This window comes from Lontra canadensis, unplaced genomic scaffold (genome assembly GCF_010015895.1).
Source record: "Lontra canadensis isolate GAN:19392208 unplaced genomic scaffold, GSC_riverotter_1.0 scaffold59, whole genome shotgun sequence".
NCBI classification, from domain to species: Eukaryota; Metazoa; Chordata; class Mammalia; order Carnivora; family Mustelidae; genus Lontra; species Lontra canadensis.
The window spans coordinates 3352804-3373063 of NW_022631053.1; the positions used below are offsets into that span (position 1 = coordinate 3352804).

At 42.8% G+C, this 20260-nt stretch overlaps 1 protein-coding gene across 3 annotated transcripts in view; it reads right to left on the minus strand.

The window, feature by feature from the left end:
* The window catches only part of SLC4A8 (solute carrier family 4 member 8), a 75225-nt gene extending 58435 nt beyond the window's left edge, over nt 1–16790 (minus strand). The window contains exons 1-2 of one of the 3 annotated variants that reach the window (XM_032876753.1): nt 16569–16790; nt 4940–5021 (exon numbers count right to left, since the gene is read on the minus strand). In XM_032876753.1, coding sequence (XP_032732644.1) covers nt 4940–5021; nt 16569–16613 — 127 coding nt within the window. In that variant the 5' untranslated portion in view covers nt 16614–16790. Of the gene's footprint in view, nt 1–4939; nt 5022–16287; nt 16350–16568 lie in introns of those variants that run through there. The other 2 variants (XM_032876755.1, XM_032876754.1) reach the window with 2 other exon arrangements.
* Between the last annotated feature and the right edge of the window lie 3470 nt (nt 16791–20260).

Below are 20260 nucleotides of genomic sequence, written 5' to 3' on the forward strand. Positions count from 1 at the left end.
TTGGTGGGTTAAGCATCTGCCTTCAGCTTAGGTCATGATCCTAGGATCCCGGGATCAAGCCTCTCCACCCCCCCAAGGCTCTCTGCTCTACGGGGAGCCTGCTTTTCCCTCTGCCTCTGCCCCTCCCCCTGCTAATGTGCTCTTGCTCTCTCTCTCAAATAAATAAATCTTTAAAAAAAGGATAAAGTGTCTGGGGTAGAAGGTAGGGTGGAGAAGGGAGACGGTAGCTGAGATGACCAGGGGCAACATCTAAGTGATGAAGAGAGGCCATGAGAAGAGCATTCCAGGACAAGGCAAGATCAGTGCAAAGGCCTTACAATGGGGATGTGTGAGTTCCAAAGCAAAAGGATGGTCAGTAGGGCCAGAGCAAGGTAAAAGAGGAAAGAGGAGGAGGGGGGAAAGGTCAAAAAGACAGGCAGGGGCATATCATGAAAAACACATGGTCAGTTAAAAGCATAAATTGTTCCCACAGAACCACTTCAGCCAGCCCTTAAAACAGGTGTTGTAAAATCAGGTATGTCTAGGTAGAGCTGAGACTTAAATAAAGAAGAACCTCACTGAGGAGTAACTTTCAGTCCTTCAACAGAGCCATCCCAACCAGGAGCTTCCTCTTCCCAACAAATCCCCCAGGCAGTTATTGGCCAGGTTAAGGACCTCTACTTCTTCTTAAGCACATTCCAAATACTTCCACAGGGCTTTTGTTAGTATATTGCTAAGATTATGTAATTTTAAGTGTTTTCTAAATAGAAATTGGGGTATAGTGATTAGGTATTAGAACCTGTGTTATTAGATCTCATTTTCTTGGTTAATTTGCTCACTGTCACCATTAAAGTTTAAACAAGGAGGTCAGACCAAATGACTTCTCATGTCTTGCCCAGGTTCTATATACAAACTTAGGAAAGGCTTTAAGCAAGATCATTCTTTGGAGAAAACAAGATGGTTCGATTGTTCCCACTATTCTTTCTTACTGCTGCAAAAAGGGCTTATAGCATGGGCTCGGTAAATGTTGAGTGAATGATGTATGGTTTTGTCTGATACTAAAATTTTCACTCGGCCATTATCCAATGGGGAAGACATCCTTCACCAAAGCCTTTGGTGGCTTTGTAGGAAGTAAGGTAAAGCTTAAATCCTAGGGAAGGAAGACTCTTTTTCTCTAAGAATTTTTTGGTCCAGTCAGTTCTCCCAAACACTAACCAATCAGAGCGCCTGCCTTTTGAAAATGCTGGAGACAGGCAGAAATGAAAACAAGCCCCAGAAGGGGTCAGAGCTAAGAAGGACCAAAGTGGCCGGCAGAAAATTAGGCCTCAGTTTCTAAGCTGAGGACTCCAAAGCAGGGACTTGGATTTTCTGAGTGAAATCAGCAGAAACAATGACAAACAAATGGACACCAGGAAATGAATATGGCATCAATAAAATCTAGTCCATTGAAATAGATTCTGGCAGTCTGGGACTTCACTAAACTCTTCCTGTGGTCACTTTGCTGCTCTCCCACCAGGATTCTTTTTCCCCCTCATCTACCTACCAACTCACCCAGATTCCGCCTTCTCCCCATCTAATTCCCCATTCTTTCTTTCCAGCCATTGTCAAACCTGAGCTTCGGGATCTATCTGTGTCCAAATACAAGTATTCATTCAGTAAAACTTATGGGAGAGATGTAATGTTCGTGTATATTTTTTAAAATAAGTATCTATACACATACAGAGAGCGACTGTTAGTGAACTGGGGCTGAATCTTCTGGATCAGGACAGAAATCACAGCTGCAACCTACCTGGCAGACGAAGACTGGGCCTACCAACATAGAGTGCCTGTCATAAACACTGTTTACCCAGCACACACGCAGAACTCTTTAGCAGACACTGAAAATTATTCCACCCCCTGGGCTACAGGTTAAACTCAAAGTCAATAACCAGAGGGGGGAGTCGAATGTGCAGAGCAGATGCAAGCCTTTTTTTATAACTTAAAAACAAGATCAAAAGGCTCTTACCTCTGTTAAAAACTTATTAGAAGGCATTAAACCTAGTCTAGGATTTTTAAGGCTAATAGTTAATCAGGAATAATGATCTACAAAAAAAAAAAAAAAGGAAAACACCAGTTCTATAACAAAAGCAACTGTTCCATGTCCTTCTGGGAGCGGGAGAGTACAACGAAGCACATCATGGACTATTGCTCTTTGTGAGTTTATCTTTGGAAATCTGCTCTAATACTTGCTTTGGACTCCTCTCATACGTAAAAAGAAGCCACGTCATTGTTTTATGCACCTTCTTTTGATGGAATTCACTTATGCAAAAAGACCGCCATTTACAAAACTCTGTAACAATATCCAGTTCTGAAAAGGGGGAGGAAGTGTGTTATGTGGAGCAGAGGGTACAGAACAAAGGAGAAGGGAGACCCTCAGATTCGCCCACAGCCACAGAACCCTCTGTCATGGCGTACACTTTGAATCAGAATATAATTTACTTCCATCTTCTATCAAAGTGGGACTGACTTTATTTCACGCCTTCAAGAAATGACATTAATCTAGGGGTAGCCTGAGTCCTAGGGCCTGCCTCACAGTGAGTCAGGGTACACCCTCCCAGCATGACCAAGCCTACAGAGAATCCCAACACTCTCTTCTCCTTTCTGGAGCTGCTCTAGAACCACATCAGGCCTGAGAAGTGGGCACCATTGGCCCTCCCTGTGCTGCCAATTGTGCTTTATTTAAAAAGTGCTCACCTAAGTAAGATTCAGTTTTCAAAAAGCTCTATGTGTGAAGGACCAGGCACTGTCCCCTCTAAGCAACACTGTAGATAGCTTTCCTTTATGGCAAAATGGTGAGTGCATAAAGAATAGATATGTCATCTTGAAAAGATGCTCTGGCTGCCAATTACTCAGCTGACCTCTGTGAATGGAACCCAATCCTCAGGATCCAAGAGAGTCTGCCCGTGTTTATGATCCTACTCTCCAGCAGACAAAAGTGTTCGAAAGTCGTTACCTCCCTGCTGACGGCAAAGGTCTAGTGGGCCGGACACCTAAACTGAGAGCAACAGTGAGAGGGTAAAGAGGCACCAGGATTACCAGGGCAGAACGGGCGACAGGGCAACATGATAGATAATCACATGATATTTATATCATATAAAAATCTTTATGTGATGGAGCAAGAAGTTGAGGTTGGGTGGTTCATGCCAGGACTGTCTTCCCTGGCAGGCAGTGTAGTAGACTAGAAAGAGTAGAATTACATCCCAGTCTCACCTATTAGGCTAAATGACCCCAAACAACTTGTCCACATGTAAAACAGCGAGGATACCTACCCGCCCGCCCGGGCTGCTGGGAAGATGAAAAATGTGAAATGCCTATCCCAATGCTTACAGCACAGGGGGCATTCAACAAATGTTAGCCTCCAGCCTCCACACCCGTTCCTTCTCCACTTTTCCCCGTTGCCAAAACCCACACTGGCTCTTCTTCCATCTGGTCAGAATAACTTGAAAAACCTGACCTTGAGATATCCAAACTCCCCTGACCTCCAGAAGCCACCCACATAAGCTCTCATGGTAACAGACCTAGAGGCTGAGTCAGCCTCTACAGCTTTCACTCTCCCCAACCAAAGGACAAGTTTTCTCTGGGGATTATACAACTTTGATGAAAAAAAAGTCACGGGAACAAGCAGTACAGACAGAACATTTTACATGCAGTCTCAGTCATTACAAGGTTGCTGTATCATAGCCTTCAACATTTCAGGGGATGCAGAGATTTCACAAAGGCTTTGAGCCAAGTGTGGGTTCTTATTAAAGCTATGCTGGACATGAACCTTTCTCTCACATCACCACTTATCAGGAAACCAGGGCCTATGGAAAAAAGGAAAGCAGAAGGACGCCATCGAGGGTCATGTGGGGACCTAGGGGTGGGACAGGAGAAAAAAGAAGGTTAAGGGAACCTAGACAGAGAAGGTCAATAAAAATGACTCTTCTTTCCCTTCCACTTTAGCTCGGTGTTTTTTTAAATACAACTCTGTGCTATGAGATCTTAAAGAATATGTTACAGGTGTGTAGGTTTTCTCTTGTCTTGTGTAGATGAGAACACCAGGCAGAAATGGGTATAATTAGAATAGGAAGAGCAAATATTAGAGTTGGGGCAAAATGAATAATACAACCAAACAACTGAATAATATAACCAAAACTAATATAACCAAACTGAATTTTAAAAGCTATTGGTATTTCATTTTCTTTTAAAATTGTGTACGTATTTACATGTATATTTGAAGGCAGTTGCCAAGTTGATAAACTGGTCAGAGTACTTTACATTCTCAAGGAATAGATCATTTATTAATATTTATATTGGGCTTCACAGTGCTCAAAGCACTGTCTCACATGCTGTTGGATCCTAATAATAAGGTATTAATACCTCTATTTTTAAAATTGAATTATAATTAACATCCAGTGCTGTGTTCATTTCAGGCATACATGATGATTTAACAATTCTGTGAGTTACTCAGTGCTCATCATGGTAAGCGTACTCACCATCTGTCACCAAACAACATTATGACGATATTATTGACACTATTCCTTATGCCATACTTTTCATCTCCGTGACTTATCTATTTTATAACTGGAAGTCTGTACCTCTTAATCCCCTTTATCTATTTCCTCCATTCCCTCCACCTCTTTCCACTCTGGCAACCACTAGTTTGTTCTAGTTTGTATTAATATACCTACTTTTGTTTAACAGATGAGGACATAGAGTCTAGAGATGAGGACATAGAGCCTAAGAGAAATGAAGTGACTTTCCCCCAAGGTCTTACAGCTAGAGTTAGAGAAAGAGTTAGAGAACTCAAACCCAGGCCTCCTGATGGCAAAGCTCTCCTTCCACACCAGGCTGCCTCTCATTAATTCTACACACACACACACACACACACACACACACACACATGCAAACACACACACACACACAAAAACACAGTTCTTACCTTCTAACTCCTCTTTCTCATAGTGAATGTTGAGAATTGTACTAGTCCCGCCCTGATCCACCACAGCCTCTTCATCGGGTCTCTGTTGAAATACAAAGTAGCAGCAATAGTAATATACATATGTTCATTCAAACATTCACTTAAGTCCAATGTGTATGTCCGACCCTTTTTTGCAACCCTTAGAGGAGAAAACACAATGGTTTACATACGCTTTTCATTGGAACCTCATCGTAACTTTGAGACACAAACATGACAGCCATTCTCTTTCTCATTGTATAAAAGAGCAGCCTGGGAGTCAGAGAAAATGAAGTAATTATTGCTCAAGGGCACAAATGTGGTAAAAGGCAAAGGTGGGACTGCAGTCCTATGGCTGCAGTTCTCATACAAGTGGATAATAGGTCTGCATTTTGTAAGTGGTGTCAACCACATCATTTCATTTAGTGTAAATTAGTCTCCTTGACCTCTCTACAGAGTTTGAGCCTCTTGTCCTTGAAATTCTCCATCCTGCTCCTCCAATGAAGTCTCCTCCCTCTCAACCTAAGGCTCAGCTTCTTCCTTTAACCATAATTCCCAAGCAGGAGCACTCTACCTTTTGTTTCCCTTGCTTGAGTCTTACAATGTCAACAGCAGCCTGAAACTGTTGTCTCGGTATTTGACAAACCATTGGGATGCTGACCACAAAATCCACATGTCTAAAACCAAACTAATCTTTCCAAAAGTAGTACCCTGTGCTCATTTACTTACACTCACCCATGGCACCACCATTTGAAATTTCAAATGTATTGACTTATCCATTCCATGTATATTGAGAGTCTATTATATGTCTTCAGGGAAATCGTTTGCTCTTTCTTATCAAGGCCTCCTTTGTACTTTTTCTTGAATCCATTCTCATGTCTCATCCACTCTAGGCAGACTCTCCAGCCCTTTAGGTCATACTGGACATGTTTTCAGTTCTGGAACCACACTTACTTTCTTTTTTGAGTGTTTCTCCCTCCCTGAACTACAGCCTCTCCCAATCCTCACCACCAGCAGCCAATACTTATTCATCATCCCACAGATCTCAGCCTCAATGCACTTCCTTGAAAGGCATCCCTACCTCTCATCTAAACTAAGCTAGGTCCCCCCATTTATATGACGTCACAGCACACTGTACTTCTTGGTAAGGAAATGTCTCTGCTCAAGGGAGGGACCCTGTGTGTCTTCCTCACCACTGTTTCCCCAGCATCCTACACAGATTTTCACGTAACAGGTACTCAATAATTCTTTGGTAAAATAATATAACAGCACCTACCTTACCAAGACCCTGAATTATTGTTAAAAAAAAAAAAAAATCTGAACTCATTTTCCTGCCAATCTATTTCTCTTATCAAATCTGCAGCTCCAGCCAAGTTCACTGACCCAATGGGCATTGTGCACATTCACACTTTCATGCCTTTGCTCACATGTCCTGTCATCTAATGTGCCCCATCCCCAACTCTCAAACAAATGCTAAGCATCTTCTAGATCCTGCTCAAATTTCCAGCTTACTGTCCTAATTTTACTCTTTTCCTTTCCAGTTATCATCAATGTCCCTAAATAAGGCAACCCTGAATGTAAAGCAATTTATTTTCCTAATGAGAAGACTCAAAAAAATGGGGTTTTTTTGGAAAGATTTTATTTTATTTATTTGAGAGACAAAGAGAGAGAGAGAGAGACAGCACAAGCAGGGGGAGTGGCAGGCAGAGGGAGAGGATGAAGCAAGCTCCCCACAGAACAGGGAGCCAAATACCAGGTGGGGCTCAATCCCAGGACCCTGGGATCATGACCTGAGCTGAAGGCAGAAGCTCAACTGACTGAGCCACCCAGGTATTCCTCAAAAAAGTTTTTGAGGACAACTTGAATAAACCAACTTTTAGGGAGGTAGATGAAAGTCAAATGTGTGAGTGTGTGTATGTGTATATGTGTATACATATATATATGTGCTATTTTTTTTACTCAAGTGTATTTCTGCTATTTCTTTTTTTTACTCAAGTATAATTAACATACATGTTAAATTAGTTTCAAGTATACAATATAATGACTCAACACTTCCATACATTACTCAGTGCTCATCTAGGTAAGTGTATTCTTAATTCCCTTTATCTTTTTCACCCATCCCCCTGGCAAGCACCAATTTGTTCTATATTTAAGAGTCTGGGGTTTGTGGGGTGCCTGGGTGGCTCAGTGGGTTAAGCCACTGCCTTGGGCTCAGGTCATGATCTCAGGGTCCTGGGATCGAGCCCTGCATCAGGCTCTCTGCTCAGCAGGGAGCCTGCTTCCTCCTCTCTCTCTGCCTGCCTCTCTGCCTGCTTGTGATCTCTCTCTGTCAAATAAATAAATAAAATCTTTAAAAAAAAAAAAAAAAAGAGTCTGGGGTTTGGGGGTGCCTGGGTGGCTCCATCAGTTAAGCAGATCCCTTCAGCTCAGGTCATGATCCCAGGACCCCATATATATGTGCATATATATGTAAAAGAAAAAATGTTGGAACATAAGCATCTGCTTATCCTTAAAAGCATATAAAGGAATAAGCCATGAACAATTTTTTTTTAATAGTTACCTACAGAGGACTTAGGGAATTGGATGAGGACACAAGGACAGAAAACTAGACTTCTTGGAATATACCTGATTTTATAAATATCTTACATAATTTTAAAACAAAACTAAAAATTTTAAAAGCAATTCCCAGAAATGAGAAACAAAATGAAAGCAAAGGTCGAATAGATGGCATAACTATTCCAAGAGAAATTATTCATGTAACTTTAAGATATAATAAATTGACTGAACATCCTTAGTGGCATATACCCTAAAGACAAAAAGAGTTTAAGAAGATCTTAAACTGTAAAAAATAAAAATTAAATGGTCACCATTGGAGGTTTATGCTAACAAACCAATTCATTATTTTGAAAACCATTAAAAATTTATCTTGGGTTTCCTATATAAATTGTACCATAGAGTTATCATAGAAGAGATGAAAGAAGTTTCTTATTATAGAAAAGAATAAATGAAAAAGTTATGTTAGAATTAGGACATTACCATTTTGCAATTCCTAATGGATTGCATTGATTTTCAACAGCCAGTAACATCACAGAGAGAGACAACCAGACATTATATGTCTCCTAATGGGAGGCCATATCACCACCCATTAGGTAATCTTAACAAGTAAATTGTCCCAGAATCTGATCAAGCCTCTAACTTCAAATACCAATTTACTGAAAATACAGTGAAACACAGTTCCATGGAAAAACACCAGCATGAGAATACAATCAACAAATCCAGACTGTGGGAAACTATAGAACAAATCCTCTCCCTCCCCGTACCCCTTTTCGAAGATAAATAATTGCAAGAAGAGAAAGACAGAAATGGAGACGGACAAAGAAAGAAGAACGTGAAAAGAGTAGTTTAAAAAAGACAACAAACCAATCTCAATGTGTGGATTTTATTTGAATCCTGATTCAAACAAGCTCAAATAATATTTTCAGGGTTTTTTTAAATAATTTTTGAGACAACTGGAAATTTGAATATTGACTAGATCTTTCATCATATTAAAGAAATTGCTATTTTTTTCTTTAGGCGATACTATACTCATTTTCTAAAGAATTCTTATCTTTTTTGTATGGAATTATTGAATTGCTATCTTATATACCTGAAACTAATATAGCACTGTATGTTAACAATACTGAAATTAAAACTTTAAATTAGAAAAATAATTCTTATCTCTTAGTGTTACACACAGAAATATTTACAGATAAAACTGAAAGATTACAGACATGGAAAATAATATATTAACTTAGAAAGACTACTTTTTCACATTTTATAATTATTTAAAAGTATTCAAGATCTTCAAATACATCTTTAACATCAATGTAAAAGACTCCTATAAAGTAAAGGAATAGCTTTTAGACAGAAAGACTTGCCTTTATTTCAGATTTGTTATTTATCTAGCTTATCTTTTAAACCATGGATTTCCTGACGGCAGCACCTACAATTTGTCATCTTTATGTTCTTAGAGCCCAATACAGTAGCTTACCACTATAAGTACTTTGCACTCTTGTAAGTCCCAGAAGGAGAGGTGCCGTGCCTATGTTCACCACTATGTTCACCTAACAGCTAGTATAATGTCCATTATGTGGTAAGTATCCAAAAATTGTGATGAATAAATATTTATTAGGGTTCTGAACTCTTTTATCATATGGTCATATTTTCCAATAAAACTTCATATATACGTATATTTATGAATACTTTTTCATGCTGGCTTCTCCACAGGTTTATAATATCCAAAGGATAGGATCAATTAGTTACACTGCTTAGCACTGTCCACAGATACCTGGCACAGCATAGAACACAGCAGGAATCTGGAGGAAGCGGGCAGGGGGAGGGTGGGATTGTTGATTTACGATTCTAAGAACTATAAAAACAAAATATGGAGAGCAAGGTTAAACATCTGAAATATTTAGGTTGAAAAATCGACTTGTTTCCTTAATTTAGATTAGTTAACCACAGCCTAAATTCATTGAATAATCGTTCATCCACTTCCTTTGTCTTGCCAAAGAAAACAGAGCCACAGTCAAACCCCATTAGCCAAAGCATTTGAAATGTCAGGCTTGAAAGTGAATGTGCAAGCTTTGTTTGGATCCCTGTTCAAACAAACCAACTATTTAAAAAATTATAAGGCACCCACATCAACTTAACTAAATGGATATTTATTATATCAAGGAGTTATTATTATTTTTTTAAAAATAATAATAATATTATGATTTGGTAGTTATGTCATTTTAAAAAGTCCTTAATCTTTAGTGATACATACTGAAGTTTTTACTGATGAAATGGTATGATGTCTGGGATTTGGAGAATGGGCGGGGACATAATGAAACAAAATAGATATGTATTCACTGTTGAAGCCAGGTCACGGGTCCATGACGAGTCAATTTAACAAGTCTTCCTATTTTGTTATCTGCTTGAAATGTTCCATAAATTTTAAGTATATACAAACCTTGTTTAAAATCATAAAAAAAAAATGAAAAGAATAGCAAGTCTCATTGGTCTGTACTTGCTGCCGAGTCCTCACCAGCTGGCTGTTATTTCCTCTGATACCATCATTATTTCTGGCAGAGAGGACTTCTTATCCATAGATTTCTAAGGTTCCCATGAAGGGCCTTCAGGATTATGTGTGAATACGCATTTTTCTTGAGAGGGTCCATAGCTTTCATCAGATTCTCAGGGAAGTTGTGACTCAGAAAAGATTGGAATCATGAGAACCACATTATGTAATTTTAGGAGAAAAGAGAAAGAAAGGAGGGAAGGAAAGAAGAGTGAACTAGAGAAAAGGTGGTGTTTCTAAGTCTCCTCTTTTCTGTACTTCCTCCCAGCTCACTGACAATGACCCACTATGTAAATGTGAATTGATTTGGGTGCCTACCTCAAGGACTAGAGAAGATAAAAAGAACTAAGGAGGTTAAATACACACTAAAACACTGAAATTGCAAGGCACATCTTGTAATGAGTCTTGAAAAATGAATGAATTATACCTGAGTAGCAGACCAGATTCCGACTTACAGTTAATGGACAAATGAAAAGGCAGGGGCAGGGCTGAGCCTTACATAATGGCTCCAGGTCCTGGAAGCAGCCCCAGAGGCTGCAGGGGAGGGGGAAGGCCGCAGACAAAGGAGCCCACCTTGAGCCCTCTCCCTGACTCATGCCCCCTGTAACACCACTCTGGACCTGTGGGGTGGTGGACCAGTCAAACTCAACTCCCTCTCCTTTCCTGCAGTTAGTCTCAGACTTTTCACCTCCAAAGACCCCTTTTATCTTTTTTCCTAAGGATCCAATGTTTTTAGAGATTGTGAATAACACCCTTCCACCCCTCCTCTCTCCCATCCTCACCCCCAACAAAAAAGAGTCAATAAAGCAACAAATATAGAAGTGACTTCCAGGGTTTCTAATCAGCAAACCGAGTTGATACAATGAGTATCAGGTACAAATATTTACTGAGTACTTCCTATATACCTAGCATTGTGCCTTACGTACTTTACCCAAATTAATCCTTACAGCAGTCTTAAAACAAGGCTAAGCAAGGTCTCGCAAGAGCTAAGTGGGATAGGAGGAACTCAAATTCTTTTCTCTATTCTTACTAACATTGTATGCTAATATTGCCAAAAGCAAACAACCCAGTCATTTCAGAGAGCCCAGGTCACCTAATCAGGGCATTAATCCACAGCTCAAGATCCACCTTATTACCATCTTAAATCCTTAGTGTGCCAGACCCTGGACTTGACGCTTGTACTTTGCCCTTTTAGTGACCAGACTTCCAATAGTTCTCCATCTCATTCGCTTCCATCTTCCTCTTTAGCCGGCGAAGTCTCTCAATTCTGGCCCCTTGTACACCCTTGTCAGTGAATCTGGCCCACAGATGCCATTTGTCTAATGCCCTCTATATAATGTCCTCACTGAATTCAGACTGCTTTAGTGAGAAAAAAAAAAAAAAAAGGTTCCATAAGGACTTGTACAGCTGTTCCAGAACTCCTCTCTGTGGCCCTGAACTCCTGAACACCCGGGAGCTTCCTATTCCAACTCTTCAACAGCCTGAGGGGACCTCCAGCAGCTACCTCCAGCAGCTCTGGCTTCTTTCTCAGTGATTCTTTTCTTGAACCTCACCTACAGTCACTCCTGTTCAGTATTCAGATTACTAATTAGTTAGTACATGGTGGTAGGCAGAATAATGCCCCCTTCCCCCAAGTAAGATTGCGATGGAAGTAAGGTTCCTAATCAGCTGAACTTAAAATGAGATTATCCTGGATTATCTGGTGGGCTCAACGTAATCACAAGGATCCCTAAAAAGTAGAAGGGGGGGTGGAAGACTAGAGTCCGAGAAAGAGATGTGATGCCAAAAGTGGGGTTGGAGACATGCTACGGTGCTAGCTTTGAGTGGAGGGAGGGAACTAGGCACCAAGGAATGCAGGTAGCCTTTGGAAGCTGCAGAAGTCAAGGAAGCAGTTTCTTAGAGCCTCCAGAAAGAAACACAGCTCTGTCAGCACTTTGATATAGCTCAGTGAGAGCTGCGTTGGACTTGCAAAGTACAGAACTGTAAGATAATCAATTGTGTTGTCTTAAGCCACCAAATGTGTGGTCATTTGTTATGGCAGCAACAGAAACTAATACACACATTATGGTTCCCTAACTTCCAAGACCAGGGTAAACTTATTACTACTTATAGGAAACAACCAACCTCTCCATTATCTAAGATTTGTTGCTGTTACCTAGCAGCAGATCTAGAATAAACATGGTTGCTTTCTGTGTCCTGATTAGTGCTATGGCAGTCTTGACTAAGAGCCCTGTCTACCCTGCCAAGGCAAACCTGAGCCATGGCAATTATCTACAGATTTTGAAGGAATTAATTTGCAACCTGAATCATCCTGCAGACTACCTCAATTTCTCTGCTTGGCAGGACAGCCTGCACTGCTCCTACTGAAGCTCCCCAGTAGAGCTGGGAAAACCAGGGACAGAGGATGCTCACACTTTCCCCCACTCCCACATAGGAAAAGAACACCTAGTGGATGTCGGGAGAGGGTGAAGGGATATGGATTGTACACTGCAATGTGGCAAAAGGAGAAATTCGGTAACATCCAGCCAATGTTAACTGGGCTCCAACGCGTGCCTGTCATTAGGCGCTAGCATTCCTGACTCCCTCAGGAAATCTTGGTTTGGACGAGTTTTTCCAGGTCCACAAAAGATATGGAATGTGATTGTCTTCTCATCAGTCCTTCTCATTAGCCATCCTTTCCAATTATCACCCATTTCCCAGGGCTTGGTATTCTGAAGATTTCTGCAGAATTTTCCATTCTGAGCAGGCCTGATTCACATAAAAGCCTTGGTCATTACCCAAATTCACTTGCTCGCCTGTCTGTCACTTATTCTGAAAGAGGTGATCAGGAGAACTTTGAAGACACAAGATGTCCTCAGTTCCAGTCCAAACTAGAGGCTCTCCCTAAAGCTTTCTGCTCTTCCTCCTCCCTTACTACCCAACCCCTGTAAGAGCTCATTGACTCAAAATATCAGTAACCACCTCCAGAGATCTCATTAAAATTCCATAATGCAGACCTTCATTAAGTCATCCTACATTACCAAAAAAAAAAAAAAAAAAAATGTCATCCTAAACTATAGCCTCCTAGCTGGCCTCCCTCAGTCCAGTCTCTTCCCAATCCAACACATCCTTTGTATACCTTGCCATGTATCTTCCCAAACACTTATTAAGTGCTCACTCGAAGCCAGGCACTGATGTAGTTTTCAAAGACACAAGCTACCGTAATACAGAGTGATTAAAAGCACATACTTTGGAGACAATAATAGCACTTGGCGGGCATTGTGAGCAGAGAAGACCAAATGATGAATTCTGATAGTGATATAGAGCCAGACCTTGAAAGCTAAATGGAATATTCCAGGTGAAGAGGAGGGGAAAGATTTCACAGCAGGAACACCCAAGCAAAGGCACAGCAGCACACAAGGGAGAGATTTGTGTAATCAAGCAACGGACGCCTGATGCTCTGTGCTAATCCTGACAAGACCAGGAGCTCCTTGAGGAGAAGCACATTGGCTTTAGATATAGGAAAGTCATTCATTCACTCATGCAACTAAGCACCTATTTTATACCAGGAACTGTGCCTGGTCCTTGTCCCCATGAAGCTTCCATTCAAAAAGATAATATAGAAATCAAACAAGAACACTTCAGATGAGTTATAAGTGCTATTAAGAACATAAAATAGGATCATATGAAAGAGAGTGACTGTGGATGGAGGTCAGGGAAAGGCACTCTGAGGAGGTAGCATTTGAGTTGAGTCACAAAAAAGCCTGAGTAGAATCATATCCTACACAGAGAAAAGGACAGGAACGAAGGACCTAAAGCATGAAGGAGCTTGCCATATCAAAGAAACAGAAAGAAAGCCAGTATAGGGGTCCATGGTGAGAGAATGGAGGAGAGGCAGTCAGTGCTGAGCACACTGAAGCTTGGTAAGCCATGATGAGTTTGGATCTTATTTGAAAATGCACCAGGAAGCCACTGAAGGGTCTCAAGATAGGATCAGGCATGATTTGTATTTTTAAAAGCTCTCTCTGGCTGCCATGTGGAAAGTGGACTATAGAAGGGCGAGAGAGAAAGAGAGCAGAGAGAAGTGTAGGAGGATAGTGCAGTAGTCCAAACCAAAGAAACAGCCTAGACTTATGACATTTAGATGTGATGCCTAGAATCTCTGTTTACACCAAGTTACACAATCTCCTCGCTCTGCAACGTCCATCCCCTTGCCCAACACACACACACACACAGCCTAACTAGGACATAGGAGCCTTCATTGGTAATTTTCAATCGGTTGACTGTGTGTCCTCCAGGTCATCCCTATTTCCTTTCCTCCCCCTACCCTCATTTCTCTTCCTCCCTATATCTCAAGTGCCCATTTGCCCATCACCTGACTCAGGTTTCATGAGGTCCTACTGTTTCTGCTCTATTCCTTTTCTTCTCCTCACCCCACCACTCATGAAAGTTACATGAACTAGATATAAAGGAGATAATTATTTTCTATTCTACCCCAGAAGTACTCAGGAATTATCAATTTCACAGAGCACTAACAGAAGCTTATGGGTTATTATGATCTTGACAATATAAACAGTACACATTCTGCATGTTAAGGACGCTGTCTCCTCACACTCGTTCCAGCCTATTCTATTCCCCCCACTGCAGCCAGAGAAACCTTTCAATAGGAAAATCTGATCATGATCTCATTGGTGCTTGCTCTCTCATCCCCCCTCCCTTGCTCTCACACACTTGTGCTCTCTCTCGAACTCTCTCTCGAACTCTCTTTCCCCTCCCTGCTTAAACCCCTTCAGTGGCTTCCCCTTGCTCCTCAAATAAATCCCAACTTTCTTGGGATGGGCCATAATGGCCCTCGGTGTTACGACCCCCAGTGTATTTCACACCACTCCCCCCATTGCTCTCTATGTCTCCAGCCACACTGGCCTCCTTTCAGGCCTTCTAACTAGATGTGTCTCATTTCTGCTATTCTCTTTGTCTCCAAGGTCCTTTGATCTCCCTCTTCTCTCAGTTGACACTTTCTCTTTAGATCTTTAATTTTCTTCCTTAGCAAACTCTTCTCTCATCTAAGACCAAGGCTGGAACCACTCAGAGCACTGCCTATCTTTCTTTTGAAACACTTATCACAGTTCATAATAATTCATTTACTTATGGGATTATTTGCTTACAAATGGTTATTTCTGCCCACACCACCCCCAAAACAGGAAGCTCCGGGGGGGCCAGGACATTGCCTATTTTTGCTCATCAGTGTATCCCCAACATACATTGAGTACACTTAGTAGGCCTTAGGAGGATCAGATACGGAAAGATTTTCCAAAAGCTTAGCTAGCATTCCTTTTTTGATAGAGCAAGCAAGCAAGGAATCGTGGATTGTCTAGTGGCAAACTATTACCAGGAAGAAGAAAGAGTCAGTGTCTGATGCCCATTTTGTTACAAACTCAGACTGTTCCCCCCTGCCTCCTTACAGAAACCATCACTGACATCAACATGGTATTTATTTCCAAGACCCATCATCCTTCCCATCATCCTCTCCACACCCCTCCACTTCAGACTTGAACCACCCTCCCTACAATCTCTCTTTCCAGAGCAGTAACTAGAATACCTGACTGCACAGGAAAGGGGGGAGTGAGAATTCATTGAGCTACCACCCACTTACTGGTTGTCACACGCTAAAGCCTTTCACAAATAACACCTCCTTTAGTCCTCAAAGCAATCCTGTGAGGTAAGCTAAGCAGGTATTACCCATTCCCATTTTACTAGACGGAGAAACTGAGGTTCAAGGAGGCAAGTGACTTACTCAAGGTCACAAGGCCAGTGCAAAACAGATGTAGGATTTGAGCCTATAGTCTCTGATAGCTAGTCCAATGTTTTCCCTGACATTTACACCCCAACAGATGAGTTATCACTTACTTAAATCTGGTTTCCTTATTCCCTTAATTAAACACCTGTTCCTGACCTCTCGACACTTCCCCAGCCCATTTCCCCTTCCCTTCCCAGAAGTTGCCAGCTGTCTGCTTAATGGGATGGAGAAAGTCATCAAGCTGGCCACACTGACGGGGTCTGGTCCCAGCCTCCAGTCTTTCCAGCTCTTTCTCTGAGCCACGGAGGAAGCAGAAGTCTCCAGAAATAAAAACACAAAGAGGAGACCTGCCCCACCAGATCAAGGTCCTTGGCCACCCTTCCTCCCACCCCCCACCCCCCCTTCCAACAAGACGCCGCGAGGCCAGAAGCCAGCCTCCCTCCCAAGAGGTAGTACCCGAGGAGAACAGAGGTCACCGCCCGCCGCCGTCCGGCTCCCCGGGCCGGCCGCGCGAGGGATGCGGCAGTGATCCGCCGGCTCCCGGGTTCAGCCCAAGGTCACCCTCTCACGGCCCGGGCCTGATCCCCAGCCGCCCGGAGCGCCCCCTGGTGTCCCGGGCGGGCCTCCCCTCGCCCTCAGGGAGTGGCCTGCGGAGCCCGGCTCGGGGGCAGAGGCAGGAAGGTGGGCAGAGGATGAGGAGGCTGAGCCCCGGGGAGGGGCGGGAGGCGGGGCCCTACCTGATAGCTGAGGACGCCGTCCGGCTCGTTACTGCCGGCCGGCATGGCGGAACCCAGCCAGATCTGGCGCGAGGGCTCCAGGCCGAGCGTCAGCAGCCTGCGCGCTCCGGTCCGCTCTGAGCCGATGGCCCGAGCGGCGACCCCTACCCCGGAGCCAACGGTCAACCATCAACCGCCGCCGCCTCCATTGCCACCGGCCCGCGAGGCCTCGCCGCAGCCAATCAGCGTGCGGCCTGTGCGGCCAATCAGCGCGCGGAGCACGGGAGGACGCTGTCCGGCGGTACCCCGGGCTACCGAGAGGCGGAGGAGGAGGAGGGAGCCTGGGGAGGCTACCGCTCCGGGCCCGGTTGCCTTGGAAACCGCCTCCCTCCCTTCAGGGGCCTCTGGCTTAAAGGTCCTTCCAACTGCTCGCTAGAAATTTAAAATCTCATGCTTCTATTTGCGGCTGCACCTGACCCTTGAAAACTGAGAAAGCATCGGTTTTGTCTAATTCTGATGTTATTACTTAGGTAATGGTTTTCAAATTCTGAGGAAAAGGCCCTTGGGATTGAAGAAGGAAGTACCAGAGGATGAGAGGGAAGGGCCTTCTAAAATTACTTGTTAATCTCTGAACTAGTGGCCAGATGAACGTGCATTGAAGAGAAGCGGGCAGGCAGTGATCAGACCCCCTCCACAGACTCACTATGACTTATTATTCTCCCTGGGTCTTAGGTTGGCTGAGAAAAGCACAGAGTTGAGCCCAGGCTGATTGTTGAAATAATTCCACAAAAGCGCTTCCAACTTTTCCGAGAAATGACCGAAGGCAAATTATTATTTAACAACAGTACTACTGATCTGAGGCAAGGTAGACAATCATGAGTAATGCATTCAGTTTGATTTGGGCTTCAAAACAAAAGAGAGGTTGGCCACAATCCAACCAATCCTCTGTCCCCAAGAGGAGGCAAGGGGCCTTTTGCCTTTCATGTACCGTCACATCAGACTATAGGTGAGTCCATATTATTAGAGGGGGATAAAAGCAGTCCAAATGATTCTTTGCCTCAAAAGAAACTACATTTGGACAACACAGTTGGATGTATGTTAAATTCATACGTCCATACATACCACAACTTGCATTGGCCCTGAAATTTGACAAAAGGTTGTGCTTTAGTGTCCCTGGAGCAGAACCGTATTTCTGATCTAAGGCCTCTGGTCCTGTTTCTGAGCCTTAGCATTCTTTGCCACCGTTTCTGTTTATCTCTTGGCTAACCCTTGAATCCTTCAATTTGGAATTCACCACCCCCCATTTTCGCCCATCAAAAACCATCCTTCAAAGTCAAATTTAAAGGCTATCTCTTCCAAGAAAACTCTCTTTATCCCACTCTCTCCAACAGCTCTTAGAGATATCTCTCCCTCCTCTCAAGCCTCACAATGCTTCATACCTTTCTTATATTAGTTACCATTCTGTGGTTATTCAAGTACTTTAATTATATGTTGACTTAAACTTATTATAATTTTGTTAAGTGTTTCGAAGACAATTTTTTTTATGTCCTTCTGTACTCCACAGAACCTCAAAGAATTCTGGGCATATAGAAAGTAGTTAACATATATATGTGCTTTGATTTAAAAAAAAAATTTTTTTAGATTTTATTTACTTATTTGACAGAGAGAGACACAGTGAGAGAGGGAACACAAGCAGGGGGAGTGGGAGAGGGAGAAGCAGGCTTTCTGCCACGAAGGGAGCCTGACGTGGGGCTCGCGAGCCCAGGACCCTGGGATCATGACCTGAGCAGAAGGTAGACGCTTAACAACTGAGCCACCCAGGCGCCCCTATATGTGCTTTTAATTCCATCAAAAACACAATTAACACCTACTATATACAGGCCCAAATGTCACTGAAGATGCGGGCAAATTTAAAATATAATACAAATCTCCAAAGGGCTTATAGTCTAATCAGAGAAACAGAAGACATGTGAATATGATGACAAGATAATAAAACATAGAATAAGAACCATATGAGTTATTAGTCAACGAAGATTATAATTCAGAAGAGAAAATGATTTTTATTACTTGGGACACTTCAGGACCGTGACACAGAGGACATGGGTTAAACCTAAATCTGCAAATAATTGAGCCAAGGTAAGGAGAACAAGCATCTCAACTACTGGGGGAAAACTTAATAATAGGAGTGGGGGCGTCTGGCTGATGCAGTCAGTTGAACATCCAGCTCTTGGTTTCAGCTCAGGTCATGATCTCATGGTCCTGGGATCAAGCCTGGTGTCCAGCTCCATGCTCAGCAGGGAGTCTGCTTGAAGATTATCTCCCTCTGCCCTTCCCCCAACTCGTGTGTGTTCACTGGCGTGCAAGTACTCTCTCTCTCTCTCTCTAAAATAAATCTTTTTAAAAAATGGGCACCAGGGTGACCATCTGCCTTCAGCTCAGGTTGTGATCCCAGGGTCCTGGAATCGAGGCCTGTGTCGGGCTCCCTGCTTAGCACCTGCTTCTCCCTCTTCTCCCTCTCCTCCCACCTCGTGCTCACTCATGCTCTCTGTCATTATCTTTGTCTCTCTCTCTCTCTTTCAAATAAATAAAATCTTTTAAAAATAAATAAAATCTTTAAATAATAATAATAGGAATACACATGGCCCATTCAGAATAGTCATGATTTGAGCCAAAGCAAAAAGTTATAGAGAAGACCAGTAGTGAAGTACAAATTAAGGTTTAAAAAAAAACAAACAGGGGCACCTGGGTGACTCAGTTTCTTAAGGTTAAGTGTCCAACTCTGGATTTTGGCTCAGGTCATGATCTCAGGATTGTGATACAGAGCCTCCCCCCACCACCATTGGCTCCAAGCTGTGCCTAGAGCCTGCTGAGGATTCTCTTTTCCCCCTCTCCCTCCCACCCACTCAGGTACACGCTGTCACTCTCTCTCTCTAAAAAAACAAAAACAAAAAAAAACACCAAAGGCCACATCCTGGAAAAACAGCTAATTAATTCAGATTTTACTTTTCTCATATAATAGAAAGACACTGCTGAAAGTTTTGGAGAACGCTTCCATGTACCAGGACCCGAGCTTTATTGTATAAATGCATTGTGTTATGTAATGGTTATAATACCTCCATTATTTCTCCATTTCACTGGTAAGAAAACGGGGGCTTAGGAAAGTTTAGCATCTTAATGTCAGGCAGTCATGTAGCTGGGCTTTGGTAATTTATTAATTCAAAATACATTTACTGAGAACCTATGTATTCAGGTTGCATGTTAGGGAAAGAACAGTAAAACAGGATCTTGCCCTCTTGAGCCTCACAGGCTAGTGGAGAGATAGTAAACAAGTAAATAATTACAGATTATGATAGCTGCTAGGAAGTCAGTAGCAAGGTCATGTGATAGAGGTTAATTGGCGTGGGGGGTGGGGTGAGCTCCTTTAGATGGGGTGATCTGGGAGAGCTCCTCTGAGGGGGTGAGTCGAGGCTAAGTCTGTCTGACTCTAGAGTTCTTGGCCACTATTGCAATCCTGCCAGAATCTGCCACTGGGGCAAGGTGGGATACAGGGAGGAAAGCTGGGCAGGGGGTTCAGAAAGAATGACTCTGGCAACAAGGTAATTCAGAAGAGGCCAAGGGTGGTGTTCAAAGAGAAGGTGTGTCCCGAATTCCCCAGTCCCCAGAAAGATAGCTCCTAGCCAGGGGAGTGGGCTTGAGTGGGCAGAGGAGGGAGT